Source organism: Myotis myotis, unplaced genomic scaffold (genome assembly GCF_014108235.1).
Source record: "Myotis myotis isolate mMyoMyo1 unplaced genomic scaffold, mMyoMyo1.p scaffold_m19_p_11, whole genome shotgun sequence".
Classification (NCBI taxonomy): Eukaryota; Metazoa; Chordata; class Mammalia; order Chiroptera; family Vespertilionidae; genus Myotis; species Myotis myotis.
The window spans coordinates 10,719,878-10,739,828 of record NW_023416315.1 but is presented as its reverse complement, the minus strand read 5'-3'; the positions used below and the strand labels follow the sequence as shown (position 1 = coordinate 10,739,828).

The window sequence follows — 19,951 nt, the reverse complement described above, 5'->3', positions numbered from 1 at the left end:
CTAAAGTTTTCCTCACTCATCTGCCAAACTTAGCACTGGAGACAACCATCCAAGGCATCAAGGGAGACGTCCCCGAAATGTCTACTCTGGACTGTTAAGCAAGTGGGCCTTGCAAGCTCTGGAGAGAATGCGCTGACTCCAGTTAGCTACTCACCCATCTCTCTGCAGAGGGCAACTGCAGGTGTGTAGCATCCCCAGGTCACTGTCTTAAATGTGAACAGAGTTTCAGTGATGCGCAAGTCTCATAAGGGTAACATTTACCATCTCAATGTGCACCTGATCGAGCACAGTGACAGCAGGCAAATAAAAGAAAAAATGTGGACCAATAGCATGATTTAGCCTTTTGTCGAAGCTATGTTTTAATCTGTGCCCAGATTGTGAATAACTGTCTTGAATGCACGTTGTGTGGAAGCCAGCCTCCTCCCATTCTCTGCTGGGATGTGGCAGGCACAGGCAGAAGATGAAGTTTAACAAAAGGAAAACAGCTCTAGGAATCAGCAGTGTGCCAGCTTCCTAGGAAACAATCCCCTCCAAATCCTCCCTGTGTTTTTAAAGGTTGTTAGGATTTAGGAAACGAACGTCTGTCTAATAAGCCCTCTGCAGACTGAAAGGCTGGTCCATGCCCCTGCCTCTGCTGAGGTTGTACCGTCCTGGCAGTGCACAGCAGGAGATGAAAGTCTGAGGCTTTCACCAGTCAGCTGGGCACAGGGGCTGTCGGTCTTGGCGGCGGGCAGGGACAGCAGCCTGGGGTTTGAGGGGTCAGATGCGGTTGCAAATGGTCCTTGTAAGTTTTCAGCATCTAAGTCACACCCAATGTGTTCTCATGGGGGAGGTGGTTAGAAACTCCTGTTAGAGGATGTTTTTTAAAGTTTATAAAAAGGTATTTAGGAATGTTTTTAATGAACAGCAAAGACTGATATATAAACTGCTTGTAAATTTAACTGCAGAAAATTTAAACCCAAGTGTTAACTTGGAACAGTGATGACATAATAAATGGACAAAATTGTTTTCTTTCCAAAGAGGTGAATCTTTCTCAAAACTTCTTTCCATTCGTCTCATTCCCAAATGATTTTTATTTCTGTGGGTGCAGCGGCCGCGGGAGTGGGGCTGCAGGCAGGGGGCCAGGGGCCGCGGAGGGAGGGGCCAGGCGAGGGCGCGGAGGATGGGCCAAGACCCATCCCTGTGCCCACCACAGTCTCGCAGCCCACAGTTCCTTTCAAGGTTCATGAATTCGTGCACTGGACCCCTAGTTACTAATAAAAGGTTTTTCTTTTAATAACATTTCACCTAGACATTGTATAGTGTTATAATTTTAAAAGAACACATATAGAAGTATTTTAAATGCTCCACTTAAGTCCAAATGGATGGCTATAATTAACTAAAGAAATGCAATTAAATAAATTTATAAAAGTAGATTTTAAATGGAATTTGTATGTAAAAGATAATCCAGTCAAAATATATAATGTATACATATAAACAGACCTCTTTCTTTATAAGTTTACCTTTAAAATTTTTAGCATATAACATTCAGTTATATAAGTATATACATATATATATATATATAATATATGCTCTTAGCACTTGACTTAATCGATAAATATCCTTTATGCTCTTAAAACAAACTGCTAATATTCTAAAACTCAAGTTTTTGCATGATATTTAGCTCATATATTATTTTATACTGCATACGTACCACATCAAACTTCTGAGTGATGTTCCCCTGGACATCAAGTAAATAAACCTTGCCATAATGTGTGCCCAGTGCCAAAAACTGTAAGAAGAACAAACAGGTCAGTTTATTAATGTACCATTAGAACACAATTACTAATAAAACCATTTTCAAACTCAAGACTCTTAATGCATAAGTGATCTGTGCTGCCTTAGAAGATACCCAATCCTCAGAGACGGTCTATTTCCAGCTTCAGGGAAATAACAGGACAGGGCCTACTTTATTGTGATAGTGCAAGCCAGCTGTCAGAATGACTCATGAGGACCCTCATCTACTGACAACTAATGGTGTGTATGTGGTCTGTACACAATGCCTGATGGACTGAGGCAGCAAATTAAAATGCAGCTATGAAAGCATGACCAACCTAAGGTTGAACTCAAAGTCAGAAGGGAATTATTAGCAACTTGCCTCAATTTATGGCAAGTGTGTAAATTTGTGCTATCATTTAAATTCAACCTATATACACACAAACAACAAAGTACTATTATTTTAGAAAGAAAAAGCCATGCCATATATCTGGAGATGAAAAAACTCACATATCTAGAGATGAAAAAACTCAGATGTACTTATACTATCAGTTAGCAATAGAATGCCTCTATAAAAGTTAATGTATAATACTGAGTGTAAATGTTTATATTCTAGTACGAAAAAATATTTTTCTGTCACAAAATAACTGCTGAGCTCCATATTCATCTTATGATATGAAACTAGTTCATAACTTCCATTGTTCCTTTAATCTGCACTAACCTAAATAAACCAGAAGAAACTTTAGGACTACCTAAAATATGACATGATATTTTTCTCCCTTTTTATTTCCTTACATACTACTCAAATAGTTCCAAATTCCCTATTTCATTGCATGTAAGCATGCTTCATTGCAACCTATAATGAAATGTTCAAATTTATAGGCACTACTAAGCATTTCAGTCAAGCAGCACAATCTTTAAAAAAATAACCTTATAGAAAGTCAAGATTTAAAAAGATTTATCAAAATGGAATTGCTTAAAACGAAATTTCAGTTCAGGCACTTAAAATATGAAGCTACCTTAAAGAGGAGTCACAAAAAGGGAAAAGAAGGGGTTCATTAGAAATTCATCCCCAGCAATGCCTTTCACTCCTGCAAGGTTGCCTTTTTTAAAGAAGAAAAACGTCCCCTGGGTAAAAAAATCAATACTGGTTAATAAAACATCAGATGTGCAGACATAACTAGGTATGACGATTCCACTGCACAGGCCGCCTGAATGCACCAGGTGCCATGCCGATTACTCATCCAGGGCAGACAGCAAGCCTGGTGAGAAGAGGATGCCTGGACCCTGGAGAGGGAAGGGCCAAGAGGTAATTCTGGGGGGAAATTAGTTGCATATAGAAACAAAATCAGGATATTTTCTCCAAAACAAAAGAACATTCTAATCTCAAACAGAGGACTCAGATGGTTGTAATATTTTTCTCTACAGTGACACTGACCATATTTGAATTAAAAAACCATACAATACTAACTAAAACCAAACAGTACTCCGCCTCACTATACCCCAAGTACTCTGAAGTACTGACTTCCTCATAAATACTGTATTTAGTTTGTTAGGAAACTCAGGTGGGTTGGAGCCTTAAAATGCTTTACTCCTAGGTCATTCTCTGACATCTCTGGGAAGGCCATATCTGAACTTCCAATTATATTTTATTTTATTAGTTTTAAAGGTTCTATGTAGGATACTTTATCCAAAGATTAATTCCTTCCCTTTTTCTTATTTTATTCATTACTAGTTTAATCCATTTAATAGTTAAGATCTGAAACATAAAATATTTATTTTGATTTTATAGCTTAACCTAAAAACTATAATTACTTTAGAATATTGGGGAGGAGGGGGAGGAGTGGTTTTCATGATAAGCTACCTTTTGTTTACAAAAACATTTAATCATTTAGAAATAACTTTATGTGCCTAAAATAATCCAAGTTTGATAAGCCAATTGGAGAGGTCTTCAAAAATTATTTAACTATGAAAATTATTGATGAGTCATACATACATTTGCTAATGGTTTTGACTACTTAAAATACAACACACAAAAAAAGGCAAAATTGGCCATAAATCACAAATGTAAATACAAGTCCTTTAAATGTGACTAACTTTCCAGTCATTAAAATTTGTAGCTATTGAATTTTTTTTTTAATACTGTCAGCACCTCCAACCCAGGATAAGCAAAGAATATAGCTTTATTAGCCCCTTCCAGGTTTAATTACAGAAACTTGATTCATTTTATAAAGTATCAGATTGTGTACCCAATCCTTTCGAACACTCCCCTAACATAACTGCTTTTACTGGACTTTTTGTGTTTTTTGTTGATTTTTTTGTTTGTTTGTTTTCTTTTTAAATATATTTTTATTGATTTCAGAGAGGAAGGGAGGGAGAGAGAAATAGAAACATCAATGATGAGAGAGAATCATTGATTGGCTGCCTCCTGCATGCCACCTACTAGGGATTGAGCCGGCAACTCAGGCACGTGCCCTAGACCAGAATTGAGCCCGGGACCCTTCAGTCTGCAGGCCAGGCTCTATCCAGTGAGCCAAACTGGTGAGGGTGACTGGGCTTTTTGTACATAAACAAGTAGAAGTAACAAGCAGTCCTTTGGACCACAGAGAAAACATTTCAAATGTGGTAGGCTGCATATTATCTGTTTCACATCGCATTTTTAGTATCAAAGCAGAGAGTGCCTTCAATTACATGAGAGGAAGTAAGTCGGGCAGTTCATATGTCTTCCCTGGAAATAGTCAATGAATGGCAGAGCTAGGTACAGAATTAAGAGTTAAAACACTCTTCACTGCACCAGAAATCTCATAAAAAGAAACATGAGCCTCAGATCAAGAGTGTATGCTCTAAAAGTTAGCACGAAAAAAATAAAAAAAAATAAAAGTTAGCACGGATTGTAGTTCCAACTTCAGGCTCCTTGACCAAGTTGCTTTAAGTATAGTGTTGATAAAGTGCGATGTCCAAGCATGTAAACTTCGTTCTCCATTTCATCCATTCAACGGTTCATTCAACACACAAAACACAAAAGCACCTACAATATGCTTAGACAATAAGCAAGAGTGACACTACAATGAGCGAGAAAGATATAAAAATATGATTAATTATAATTAAATTTAAGGTTACTTAAAATGGAATATCTCTAAGAACTTTATGAAACATCAAAGATATTAGGTGTGCTGAACTCTGAACTTTGAAAGAGTTAGACAATAGGCTCTGAGGCAAATGAGGCAGACTTGTGGTAAAGACCATTTTAGGCAGAGTGAATACAACTTGCTCAAAGGCACAGAGCAAAAAAGGCAGAAAAAGTCAAGAAATTACACGCAGTTTTACATGACAGAAGCACCCAGTTCATGCCCAGGGGAGGAGACAGGCAATGGGGCAGGAAAGATTGGTTAATAGAAGGCATTAATATTTATGGAGAGATGAAAAGTAGAAAAGTTTAAGGAAGGAGTATGTGTGTCCAAATTATGAAGACATCAGGGAGCCAATGAAGACTTCTAGGAAGGATTATCCGATCAGATTTAGGTTTCTAGAAGAAAGAACTGTTAGGAATGGACTAGAATGAAAGCAAATCGTTAAAGGAAAATAGATTGGTTCACAGTGTGTGCATTAGTTCCAGGCAGAAATAAAGAATGCCTCAACTAAAAGCAAAGGACTCAGGATGGGACTGCATTCAAGCAGCTGAGATGGGGTGGAGTCCAGGCAAGAGATGTTATGAGTAAAAACAGCCATGCACACCCTAGCTGGTTTGGCTCAGTGGACAGAGCATAGGCCTGTGGACTGAAGGGTCCCAGGTTTGATTCCAGGCAAGAGCACATGACCAGGTTGTAGGCTCAATCCCCAGTGGAGTGTCTGCAAGAGGCAGTTCATCAATGATTCTCTCCCATCATTGATGTTTCTCTCTCTCTCCCCTTCTCCCTTCCTCTCTGAAATCAATGAAAATTTAAAAAATTTAAAAAAAACAACAACCAAAAACAGCCAAGCACGACTGTCAGAGTACCACACTTATGACAGAAAGTGGCAAGACACAAGGTCAATTACACAGAGGGCAAGATCATCGTCTTACACACCACACTAAGGAACTTTGACTCTATTTAGTAAATAATGAAAATTATACATACTTTCAACAGATCATTTTGGCAATCAGGTAGCAAATGGGTTAAAGGTAGAAAGATTAGACACATAAGTGCAGACAGAAGATGAGGACCTCAGCTAGGGCAAGGTGGTAAGAAGAGCACCATGACTTAAGGAATGACTGGGTGTTAGAGGAGACGGGTCAGCTTTGGCTTACATGACAGAGGAGATGGTGGTGCCACCAAATGAGACAGAGAACAAAAATAGATGCAAGATTAGAGGGAAAAGATGAGTTCATTATGAACATGCTTAGTTTCAGGTCAAAACAGAACAAAAGGCCCTAACCAGTTTGGCTCAGTGGACAGAGCGTCGGTCTGTGGACTGAAGGGTCCCGGGTTCGATTCTGGTCAAGGGCATGTACCTTGGGTTGCGGGCCCATACCCAGTGGAGGGTGTGCAGGAGGCTGCTAATTGATGTTTCTCTCTCGTCAATGTTTCTATCCCTCTCCCTTCCTCTCTGTAAAAAAATCAATAAAATATATTTAAAAGAAAAAACAGAACCAAAGATAGAGGTGGATAAATAAGTACAATATTCTGGAAGAGGCAGCGTTGGTGGTCATAGAAATCATGAAACTGGAAAATCACAAAATTAGAAGAAATGTAGACAATGGACCAAACCTTGGGAAAACCAACATGTAGGGGAAAGATGGAGGTAAAAGTAAGTGAAAGAACCAGAGGGAGTAACAGAAAGATCAAGAACCTGAAACAGAATGGTGTCATGATACAGAAGTTTTGAGAAGGCGAAATCCACAGTTTTAAAAGCAGTAAAATGTCCATCATCTGGTTAATGGATAGACAAAATGTGCTATGTTTATACAATGGAATACTACTTTGTGCTATTTATACAAAGGAATGAAGTACTGAAACATGCTATATCACAAGGAATCTCAAAAACATTATGCTAAGTGAAAGAAGCCAGACACAAGAGATCAAACAGTGTTTGAGTCCATTTATATGAAATATCCAATATAGGCGAATCTATAGAAAGAAGAAGTAGATTAGTGATTATGCGGAGCTAGAGTTAGGTCTGTTCCATGACATAGCATATATCACTAGGAGAGAAGGTAGAAAATGAGGTGAGACAAAGAACAAAAGTAGACTAAAAGGCCCTTGAACAGGGCGAAGAAAAGAAAGATGGGTATGGATTCAGGTGAGCTGGGAAAGGGGTCAGGAACTGAGGCTGACCATGCCTAACAGTTTCAATTTTCTTAATTAAATAGAAATGACATCGCCCTCTAAAAGTGAAGGAATAGTGATTGAGAAGGAGGGTTGAGGACTAAAGAAACTGATGAAGAACCAATAACAGCATTTTTAGTGGCTGAGGGATACAACGAAGGACAGGGGCATCAGAGAACTGAAGATGCTGGTGAAGTCAGGATAGTTAACCATTAGATAGAAAATTTAAAAAAAGAATGGATCAGAGATCAGGGCTCTATAAAGTCACAGAACAGGATTAGAAAAATTAACACAGAAGCCTGACAGAGAGTATATTTAACACATTGTTTGCGGGTAGTTTTTATCGCGCGCTAACAGGTGGCGCGGGACATTTTTGCTAATTTTTTGCGCAAATGGCAACGTTCAGTAAAATTACGATAACTTTAGTTTACGTATTTATACGTTACCCGCATTCTACCGCTAGTCTATAAAAAACGTATTAATACTTGTCCCGCGCTCTACTACACTGGTAGAACGTATAAATATGTTTCCCGCATACAATGTGTTAAAGATCCTCAGGCTCCAGGTTCTGACACCATCCGGAGTGTGGCCTTAATGGCGGGAGATCAAACGGGGCAGAAGTGTAATTAAATTAGGTTGAAGAACTGCAAGGCCAGTCTTCAGCGAATAAAGGAATGTGACAAGGAAGTTGGGAGCTGGCAGCATCGGGGTGGGGTGGGGGTGGTGGGGGGCGGGGGGGGGGTGGTCGTAGATGGTGGTGCAGCTAAAAGGCAGGTGCCTCAAGAAGGGTGTTTCTGGTAAAACCAGAGACAGCAAAGGTTCTAGTGACAGGTTGAGTGAGTACAGGAATCTGCTTACAATTCAATGAAATTTGAAGTACAAAGGAACTGGGTGGGGCAAGGAGGAGGATGAGCAACACTGATGGTCACACAGGATAAAGCAGGAATTGGATCAAAGTTGGGAAGTCTGCCTTTTGTGGAGGACAAAGGCTCACTCCTGGGGCTCACAGGGCAATAGTCGAAACTGCCTGGCTTCCAATACTCCAATTCTGACACATTTTGTTTTGGTCCAAGAATGGGCTAAGGGTGCTGTACAGTACTTAGCCTGGACTCAGAAAGTTGGTGGGAGCTCTGTTTCAGCAAAGACTTAGATGTGGAATAGATTAATTCATTCATATAATATATGTAATAATGTGGGGTCATTCTACTAATTCCTAATAACTCCAACATAATCCCTTCTACTCTTATGAAAGCACTGAGCTCCACACTATTTCTAATCTTAATACTTTTCTATTCTACTACTTAGGATTGGAGGAATTAAGTAATAGTCTTTCCAAGAACCACTTACTATAAATCTTGTACATCCATCCTTGTCTAAATTCTACTTGATACACCCTTACAGTGTGCTCTCTGTGTGTGTACAAATACATATATATAATTTTTTGGTCATTGTTTTGATTTTTTGTGGTGAGGAAGAAAAGAGGAAGAGTGGCAGAAGACACAATTACGGTGAAAAATCACCTCTAAAAGCATCAGGACTCCAAAGTATAAGCAAGCTTACAACAGAATGACTTACAGAATCACCTACAAGGGCTACCTTACCTTGTCATGGACCGTCATGCAGCTAGCGGCATCCTTCTGAAGGATTTCAGTCACCCCATTGGAAAGCCTTTCATACTTAAGTTTGGGTTCCTCTTCACTCTCTTCTTCCTGCACAGAAAGCAGAGAAAATGACCACTGCCATGGATTTATCTGATACTGTCCAATACTCAAAACATATTTCTTAAGGGGGACCCAGAGATGGTTCCCTCAATGATTATCAATAACTACAACCATAGTGAAAGGTAAGATCTTCATGTTTCACTTTTCCAATGAGGTGTATCAACTGCTACAACGAACTGTAAGTTATTTTGGTAGAATAAATTCAAAAGTTGAAAACAGGATTACACACACTTACTGTTAATAGTAATCAACTGTGGCATATTAAATACAAAACTGTCTGACCACTCTGCAGACATATGCCAAAGAAAGTGAGTCGGCAAAATACTTGTCATTATGACTTCCTGGTCATAAAAACTGACAGCAGTAAGATAGGAATATAATAAACCTCTAAAGGGCCGAAGCCGGTTTGGCTCAGTGGATAGAGCGTTGGCCTGCGGACTGGGGGGTCCCAGGTTCGATTCCGGTCAAGGGCATGTGCCTTGGTTGTGGGCACATCCCCAGTGGGAGATGTGCAGGAGGCAGCTGGTCGATGTTTCTCTCTCATCGATGTTTCTGACTCTCTATCTCTCTCCCTTCCTCTCTGTGAAGAATCAATAAAATATATTTAAAAAAAAAAAAAAAAAAACACCTCTAAAGGACATTATTATATTTCAAAAATATTAATATTTTCGTCAGATTTGAGAATATCTTAATTAGAAGACATAACCACAAAAACTAAATCAAAGAAAATTGTAAATTTTATGTAAAGCAAAATGTACTCTTTCCCTTCAGATAAAAAATATTTTAACATGCCTTTTAAATAACTGGTAGTCCATGAATAATCATTACTTATTTCGTTTATGTTAGGAAATATTTGTTTACTCTTATATAAATAAACCTACATATGCATTAAAATTTCTTAATCAGCCGTGGCTGGTGGCTTAGTGGTTGAGTGTCAACCCATGAACTAAGAGGTCACTGGTTCGATTCCCAGTCAAGGCACATGCCCGGGTTGTAGGCTCAATCCCTAGTAGGGACCTACAGGGGGCAGCCCATCAATGTTTCTCTCTCACTGGTGCTTCTCTCTCTCTCTCTCTCTCTCCCTTCCTCTCTAAAAATCAATAAAAATATATTTAAATAAATAAACCCCTTCAGGTGAGGATTAACAATAACACAATAAAATAAATTTCTTAATCATTTATAGGTAATATTACTAACTTTATATGTTTAACCTCAGTGCTGAAACAGCATCACAAGATATCCTTAATCCTAATAGTTAAGTTAGGAAATCTCTAATGACTATAACGGCCATTAATTAATAAATCAAGGATAGATATAAAAATTACTACAGTGATTCTGAAAAATATTTTACTTTACTGCATTGGTATGTAATGAGAAACCAAACAATGTGCATATACCAATACTTGTGATAGGATAAAGCTGGACAAATCAGAAGTTCACAAAAATAATCTACTCATGGACTGCAGGTAAGATGTCAGCTTAGGTTGCGACCATCTGAAGGTTAAAATGGGGTGAGAGTATCTGCTTCCAGGATGACTCACTCAAACGGTTGGCAAGCTGGTGCTAGCTGTTGGCAGGAGGCTTTATAGTTCCTTGTCTCATGGACCTCTCCTCAGGACATGAAAGGTGACTTCCCCCAGAGTAAGTGATCCAAGAGGAAGCAAACTGAGCTTCAATGCTGCATATGGCCTCAGAGGTCGTACACTGACACTTCAGCAGTATTCTACTGATCATACAGGTCAGTCATGACTCAGAGTGGGAAGGGAGGACACAAGCGCAGGAATAATAGGAGGTGAGGCTCATCGGAGGCCATCGTGTGGTCTAGCTACAGAGTAGCGATTATATTTTAAAAGCAATAAACCTGGTTTTAAGAAATCAGCATTCCACGCATATGATGAGCTGTCAAATTTTCTTCCCCAAGTACATACAGACTATTAGTTGTTTATTTAGTAACAGTGTTAAAATCAAAGACAATGTTAACTACTATGTGCAAGAATAACTTTAAGAACTAATAGCAGCAAACGGACATATAATAAGCACAGTTATCTAAAAGACCAATACTTCTTTTAAAAAGTAACTAATGATAATCAACCCGACCCAAGGAGCTGTTACATGTCAACAAGTGACCTGTTATTAAAATAAAATATGAAATAGCTCATTCACCAAGTATAAAGAACCTAGAAAAAGGAAAATCACAAACAAAGCCACAAGTAAACACTTCTGCTTGTGTACTCACAAGCAAGAAACAGAAATCATTACAAAGTTAACATAAAATGTGGCAAAAATGATGTGTGCATTCTGAAGTAAATGTGTTAAATACAAATTGAATCCTGAATGGTAGTCTTTATAATAAGATGCCACATGTTGCTCAAGTCTGGACATCAAATGTGCATCCAACGTGAAAAGTTAATTCTAGCCTCTAGACTATTTTGCATAAAAGCACTCATCCACGGACCATTAGATAAAGTTACTGTAAATAAGGTTTGCCTGTCTTATTTATAAGTGAAAACTAAATAATTCCTCTCACATAAATATATAAAAATAAATACTTTCACAACACAGTTCACTGGAGCTTTCGTGCCAGGCTTCAAAAACCATAAATAAAATGAAAACTCCAATATTAGGCACTTGATGTAGCATTTCACACTTTTCTGACAGGTATCTTTATGTTAAGCTAAAAGCAAGCTAACGGTGAATTTTTAAGTTTTTTTTTTCCTGTAAACAAAGAAAATGGAAAGTGATTCAAAAATACAATTCACAGAGGTTATTCTACTGCTGCAGACTATATATCACATTCTAAATAAAAAAACAATTTTTTAAAAAATCAAGCTGATTTAATAGAGTTTCACTTTTTTAAAAATTTAAACACCAAAAGGGCTCTGTACAACTTAACTTCCAAGGAAAACCATCCAGTGTTAATAAAAAGCAAATCAAAATTTTTGTGAAATTTTCATAATCAGGCAAACCTACAAATAAAACCATCAACAGTGTGTTGAGATGACAGTTAACTGCGTTTCTATGACAACCTAGTGGAATAGTACAAGTCCTGAAATGCAGCAAAGCAGAGATATGAAGAGAGTGACATTTACCCATACAAGAAAAATTTGCAGCTTTCCTTTAAAAAGAATCAATTCTTCAACTAACATGGATTTTCACTCAGTGTATAGCACTTTTAATTCAAGACAAGTCCTTTAAACCATTGTACAGGATTCTAGAACACTCCAAAAATAAATTTCATATTACAGTCATTCTTACTGAATTTTGAACTTAAAAGCAAAAAAAAAGACAACTTTTGGGATAACAAATTAAGGCAAGCCTCTTATTTTATTACTAACATTAAAGGTAAATTTGCATGGTGGGAATCCTGTCACCTAACATAGATACCAATGAGAATACAGCCCTTTTCACCTGACAATTTCAAAGTTGGGTATAAGAAATTTTTTGGTGTGTCAACCAACTTTTCATGCTGTTTAAATTTTATCCATATCTTCACACACTGGTACATTTTATAAACCATTACAGTCCAAATGAAGACTTGGATTTTATTTTTTTTAAATGTGTGTTACATGAATTCTGGAGGTTAACAGAAAGATCACTACCTTTTCTGTTGTTACTATTAATATACAGAACTTAAAATTTTATTTCTGGATACTATTTATTAAAATCCAGTTTTATCTTGTTTTATTTTTTCCACCCCACAAAATAAAATTGCAATAGATAGACTGAAGAGGAGAGGTAAGATACAAAGTCCAAGTTAAGTTAGTGAAAAATACCACCAGTTGAGCACTCCTAGACAATTCACAATCTCACTCTATGGAGATGGCCTTTATCCCACCCAGCTTCACCTATGAGAAAAATCTCAGCTGAACCTCTAGGAACTTTAATAAGGTGACTGATTGGTTTCCTTGGTCTCAGGCCATAAACTACATCTGACCAGGGACAAATCCTTTTAATAAATATCCAGTGTTTTAAAGCTAGACATAATAAGGAACACTCACATACTCAAAAAAAAATTCTTGTTAAAAAATGCAATTTAAACTTCCACACTGAAAAAGCAAGTATTAATAAAAAGCAAATTAATAATCAACCATCAATAGAAAGGTATAAAATAAAGTCTTTCCTCTAGAACATTCTCTATAGGATTCTTATTACCTTAAGGAGAATTGAAATATTCAAAACTGGTAGGTCAACCTTCTAAGTTTAAGATACAAAAAAAGCTATCAAAACCTAATATCAGAACATTTCCATTTTAGAAAATTTACATTTTAAATAATTCTCTCTTCATAAATCATAACCTATATTAAAATATTTATTTTTATTAATATCAGAAAAGATAGGGGGAGAACAAAAAAACAAAACAAAACACAGTTGGTGTCAAATACAAGACTTTTCTTTTAAAGCATAACTGAAATTATACTGTAAGTCAATCAAAGCATACAATTTGAGTCTCAAAAAAACAACTAACAAAATTTTTAAGAGATCTATTCACTATTATCAACAAAGTAACATAAATGCTCAAAAAACTGCATATCATTGTATAAATCATATGTAATTATACATTTACATGAAACTATAATGGTATCAATAAATGTACATGGACAATACAGAACATCTCCAAATATGCTATACCAGTGATGGCGAACCTATGACACGCGTGTCAGAGGTGACACACGAACTCATTTTTTTGGTTGCTTTTTCTTTGTTAAATGGCATTTAAATATATAAAATAAATACAAAAAATACAAATCTTTGTTTTACTATGGTTGCAAATATCAAAAAATTTCTATATGTGACATGGCACCAGAGTTAAGTTAGGGTTTTTCAAAATGCTGACACGCCGAGCTCAAAAGGTTCGCCATCACTGTGCTATACCAATCTTGAGCCTTTCCAGAAAAAAAGTACTATGATGAGAAATACTGTATAAAAATGTAAAACGCATATGGTTAAATAAGTGGTCTTCAACAGGAGGTGATTCTGTGTTCCTAGGACATTTTTGTTATCACATCTGAGTGGGAGGAGATGGTGCTATTGGTATCTAGTGGATAGAGGCCAGGGATGATGCTAAACATCCTAAAATGTACAGGACAATCTCCCAGAACAAAAAATTACTTGGCCAATAATGTTAAGGTTGAGAAATCCTGGGTTAAATAAATTTCAAAAGATTATTGTATAAACATTAAAATCTATTTTTAAAGACTAATAACGAAGAGAAATGTTCTCAAAACATTGTATTAGGTGAAAAAATAGGTCATAAAATCTGCTTTGCATGATCCAAATTTTATTGAAGAAATTTATACACACACGGGGAAAAGGGGAGCAGAATACTAGCCACCCAAACAGTAACCTTCCTGTGCTTCAGTCTCTTCATCTATAGAATGGAAGTGATAATGGGACCTATATCACAGGGCTGCTGTCATCATTCCAGAAACAGAAAAGAAAAATCCCTAATGAGCTGTTACCAATATTCTCTAAATTTTCCAAAATAAACATGTATTATATTTACTGCAGAAATAAGTATATGACAGCCGTAGCTGGTTTGGCTAGGGTCCCAGGTTCGATTCTGGTCAAGGGCACATGCCCGGGTTGCAGGCTGGGGCACGCAAGTGGCAGCCAATCAATGATTCTCTCTCATCATTGATGTTTCTATCTCCTCTCCCTCTCCCTTCCTCTCTAAAATCAATAAAAATATATATTAAAAAAATAAGTATATGACAAAAATAAGTAATAGTTTAAAGCCATTGTTCAACATCCTCTTCAAAACTTTGTATTTACTGAACTAAGATTCTTATCTCTGAAAGCTGCTTTCCTTATCATAGCACTTTGGAAAAGTGAGAAAAAATTGAGCCTCTAATAATTGAAGAGCTCTTCTTAAGATTCACAAGATATGCAGTCTTCATAAACCCTGGTCTCTCCTTTGCCCTGTAGTATCAGAATTTCATGTTCAAGTGAAGAAGGAAAAAAATAAGGTGAAAGTTCTCATGCCCTAAGCCAAACACCATAAACAGGTTCAAATCCCATCATTTACTTTATATTGGGAAAGCGATAAGAATATATAGAGGAGGACCAAAAATGAAAAAAGCAAATAAGCTTTTCATTTATTTCCAGCCACATGGAATAACCTTACCAATCTTCAAGATATGACATTCAGGTGGACAATTCCCACACTAAAGCCAACATAACCCTCTTTTCCTTTCTTCCCTCCTTAGAAGCAGGGTTTATGCCTTTTCCTTGTTCTGAACTTCACCTACCAAAACTGTGTGTACAGTCATGCAGCTAGCGTGACTATAGGTGCCTAATAAAGAACAGCGAAAACAAAAGTATGTAGTAACAGCAGACTGAGTTTAGAAAGAAGCTTTTTTAAGACATTCTCGCTGAGATTTCCAGACAGGAAAAGCCAAATCATACACTATCAGCCAAAAGGAACCTCAGAGATCATCTAAGTTATGTATTAATTTACAGACAGGGTGGCTATTCTGAAACAGTATAAATTATAATTATAGACAAATATATAGAAATGAAGCTGTATCACCATCTACCAACAGTAGCAAAGAGGTCCTGCCAACTAAATTTTCATGAAAATTACATTTATTTATAATTTATGTTTATTCTTATATAAAAAGGAATATGCTACAGTTCTTGGGATTATCTTATATTTTAGAGGAGATTGCAAAGAAGCACCCTACTAGCTATCCCCATCAAAGTCTCTGACAGCTTATCAAATGTTTCTATGAAGATAAAAACCTACAATAACATTAAAAATTAAGATAAATGATTATCAAAATCAAGGGGAAAGCTAATACTTCTCTTTAATATGAATTAGAATTCATGACACACCTTGACTTGTTTGATGAAAACATAAACTACCTGACCAAAAGGTAGAAAGATGCTTTCAGCAATCCCACCAGCCCTCCATGCCCACGACTCGGAGCCTGCTCCTCTAGCCCAAGCAGACGCCCTCCGCACCCCTTAGAACTTGTCCTCCAAAAGGAGGTGACCATGGGCCATTGTTTCTCCACACCAAGGCTTTCAGCCCTGGCCACCAACTGTCTACATCCTTCTTCTACCAGCAGAGACCACAGCCCGTAACAGCTGGGCAGTGCATTATCGATGGTCTAGGGCCGTGGTCGGCAATCTGCGGTTCGCGAACCACATGCAGCTCTTTGGCCCCTTGAGTGTGGCTCTTCCTAAGCCCTTAGGAGTACCCTAATTAAGTTAATAACAATGTACCTACTTATATAGTTTAAGTTTAAAAAATTTGGCTCTCAAAAGAAATTTCAATCGTTATACTGTTGATATTTGGCTCTGTTGACTAATGAGTTTGCCAACCACTGCTCTAGACCATTACACTCCATCTTCTCTGGACTCCTTTCGTTTCTTGAACTCACTAATCTCTTTATTGCCTTATGGACTGTGCATTTATTGTCCCCTGGAATAGTCTACCTATCTAGTTGTTCAACCTGACTCTTCTTTCACTTACACCTGCAAATCCTAATCAGCAAATATCCTGGCTCTACTTCAAAAACACTCTAAGTCCTTTTTTGCCTCTAATAAGAGTTCCCAAAGCCTCATAGCTAATCTTGCTGCTTCCTCCTTGCTACACACCACTACCCCAGAAATTTTTCAAGCAGCATCTAGAATAATCTTACTAAAACAAAGCTTCTGCACAGCAAAAGAAACCATCAACAAAATGAAAAGGGAGCCCAGAACATATTTGCCAATGATACATCTGCTAAGCAGTTAATTTCCAAAATATATAAGGAACTTAAACAACTTAACAAAAGGAAAACAAATAATCCAATTAAAAATGGGCAAAGGATCTAAATAGGCATTTCTCCAAAGTGGACATACTGATGGCCAAGGGACATATGAAAAAATGCTCAAAGTCACTAATCATCAGAGAGATGCAAATTAAAACGACAATGAGATATCACCTCATACCCACCAGAATGGCAACCATCAGCAAACCAACAAATGACAAAAGCTGGCAAGGATATGGAGAAAAGGGAACCTTAGTACACTGCTGGTGGGAATGCAGACTGGTACAACCACTGTGGAAAACAGTATGGAGTTTCCTCACAAAACTAAAAATGTAACTGCCATTTGACCCAGTGATCCCACTTCTAGGAATACATCCTAAGAATCCTAAAACACCATTCACAAAGAATAGATACACTCCTGTGTTCATAGCAGTGCTATTTACAACAGCTAAGATCTGGAAATAGCCCAAGTGCCCATCAGTAGGTGAGTGGATAAGAAAGATGTGGTACATTTACACCATGGAATACTATGCAGCTGTATAAAGAAGGCGCTCTTACCCTTTGAGACAGTATGGAGGGACCTGGACAGTATTATGCTAAGCGAAATAAGCCAGTCAGAGAAAGACAAGAATCACATGATCTCACTCATATGTGGAATCTAATTAACAAAATAAACTAATGGACAAAATAGATCCAGAGACATAAAAGCATTGAACAGAATGATGAATCTCAGAGGGAAGGCAGGGAGAGTGAAGGAGAGATTAACCAGAGAACTTATATGCATAACCCATGGACACAGACAATAATGTGTAGTGGAGGCCTGGTGGGGAGCATGGGCAGGGTGAGGTCAATGGGGGAAGAAAGGGGAATATCTGTAATACTTCCAACAATAAAATTTGATTGATTGATGAAAAAACAATGACTCTCCTGCCGGGCTGTGGTGGCTCAGTGGTTGAGCATCCACCTATGAACCTGGAGGTCATGGTTCGATTCCTGGTCAGGGCACATGCCTGGGTTGTGGGCTTGATCCCCAGTGAGGGGCATGCAAGAAGCAGCCAATCAATGATTCTTATCACCAATGTTTCTCTCTCTCTCTCCCTCTCCCTTCCTCTCTGAAATCAATAAAAATATATTAATAAAAACAACAATGACTCTCCAATGGCTTCCCATCTTACAGTAAAAACCAAAGTCCATATATTGACTTACAGGCTCTATGTTCTTGGCCACTCATTACTTCATTTGTTACCACACAGCTCCAGCCCCACTCACATCCTTGAAGATGTCTAGCATGACCCCACCTGACCAGACTGCATTTGCTCTTGCTTTTACCTACAAGACCTTTCCCCCAGGTATTTACTCACATTTCATCTCCTTAGAGAGGCCTTTCCTGACCAAGACAAATCAACACCTCAGTCCATGCCACAGTCCTCTTGCCCAATGTTATCTTTTTTACCTTCAATGTTTATATTTTTGCTTACTGTCTCCCTCCTTCATCAAATACTGGTGTATGTTAGCACCCAGAAAACAAAAGTACTCAATAAATATTTGCTAACTGAATACAATGATCAATCAGTCTATCTTGGACTGCCTAAAATAATTTTTCTCCTAGGTAGTGAAATTATAAATTCTGTTCAAAGATATATTACGCTAGAGTCATGTTTATCTTTCCGATCTCTAACAAGTGGCAGAAATATATGTTCACAATCTGTATTTGCATCCAGAAAGTTTCTACTAAGTTTCCAAACATAATTTTTATAATATATGCTTCAAAGGGAATGTTTATCCATGCCTGTATGAATGATGCAATAGTCAGCAGAACCTGTTAATATTAATAGCTCATTAAACGAAAGAGCAAATTTTAAATTCAAAGGCAATTTGGAAGGATCTATTATAATCCCATGCTTCATTTTTCTCAGCAATCAATCTCATAACAAGGTGCATTACCATTTTAGTTACTATAAATTTGTTTATTATAATTAATACATGTAAAGAATCAATTTATATTTTAATAAATTATTCACAATGTTCTACTCACCAGGTAAAATAAATAAATAATTTTTGTGTGATGCATTTCCTGACTTTAAAAAAATCTATCTCCTGATTTCTCATGACTGATTTTTATTTTAACAAATCTGAAAAAGAACTCTCCATGTGGCTGATACATCTAGAAGTTGCATTTTATTTTAATATTAGTTTCTCAGTCAACAAAAATTGCATGTTGGTTTATTTTAAATAGCTATTTGTCAGTCCACAGTTAATATGTGTAACATGTTCAAGGCCTCCTCATTGTGATATTTGCAAGAACTAAGCCAGATCTGAATGGACATCTATTTAGGGAGTATGTTTGTTAATAATGATAACAAAAGTTGTAAAGACAGAGGTGGCACTAATTAACTCTCTGTCATTACATGCCATGGCTCAGGCAAGGGGTGATATCATTTATATGCAATCTTTGTTACAAAGGAACACACTATAAACAGAATAATGCTTCGTTTAACTATTCAGCTGCTTTCACAAACAACAAAAAGTCACTGGAACCCATACCTGGTACAAAGCAGACCTTATTACAAATTAATTTCCATTAAGTACACTCCTCTACTTCCTTGCCACCCCTCCTTAGCCTAATGGTTTTTCCCCTGTTATTCTTCTCTTTGCTGCACAAGTTCGACCTTGAAATGTTAGGTTAACAATTTGATACTTCTACTGCAAACTTCTTTGTACAACATATTAAACTCTTTTAAAAAAACGTGAAATATACTTCTAAATAATAATATACCTAGAGCCTATTCAAAGTAAGCAGGGCTTTAAAAAGTACGTATCTCCATGAAACAGAGCTGCTTCAGTTTCCAGCTGTATGATCACCAAGTACTCCACAGCACACTGGTCCATACATAAATAGGAAACACCCTACGGAAAATGATGACATTTCTGTATTATTGATACCACAATTTCCTCTCCCTACACCACTGAATCTACTCAGAAATAAAACTATGATATGTTGCCGAAACCGGTTTGGCTCAGTGGATAGAGCATCGGCCTGCAGACTGAAAGGTCCCAGGTTCGATTCCGGTCAAGGGCATGTACCTGGGTTGCGGGCGCATCCCCGGTGGGAGATGTGCAGGAGGCAGCTGATCGATGTTTCTCTCTCATCGATGTTTCTAACTCTCTATCTCTCTCCCTTTCCTCTCTGTAAAAAATCAATAAAATACATTTTAAAAAAATTATAAAAAAAAAAAAAACAAAAAAAAAACAAACAAAAAAAAAACTATGATATGTTAAACCACTACAATTTTGGAACTGTTTGTTACTGCAGCATAGATAGCCTCTCCTGCCTTATACAGTACCTGATAAGTTGTGGTTTATATTAAATGAGATAATCCACATAAAGCACTCAGCACAAGCCACAGTGCAT

At 37.3% G+C, this 19,951-nt stretch overlaps 1 protein-coding gene across 2 annotated transcripts in view; it reads right to left on the bottom strand.

Annotated features, from left to right (window-relative positions):
- Nucleotides 1-19,951, bottom strand: part of VPS41 (VPS41 subunit of HOPS complex) — a 135,558-nt gene that overhangs the window by 100,187 nt on the left and 15,420 nt on the right. For both annotated transcript variants that reach the window (XM_036327450.1, XM_036327451.1), the window contains exons 3-4: nucleotides 8,663-8,770; nucleotides 1,694-1,771 (exon numbers count right to left, since the gene is read on the bottom strand). In XM_036327450.1, coding sequence (XP_036183343.1) covers nucleotides 1,694-1,771; nucleotides 8,663-8,770 — 186 coding nt within the window. The remainder of the gene's footprint in view (nucleotides 1-1,693; nucleotides 1,772-8,662; nucleotides 8,771-19,951) is intronic.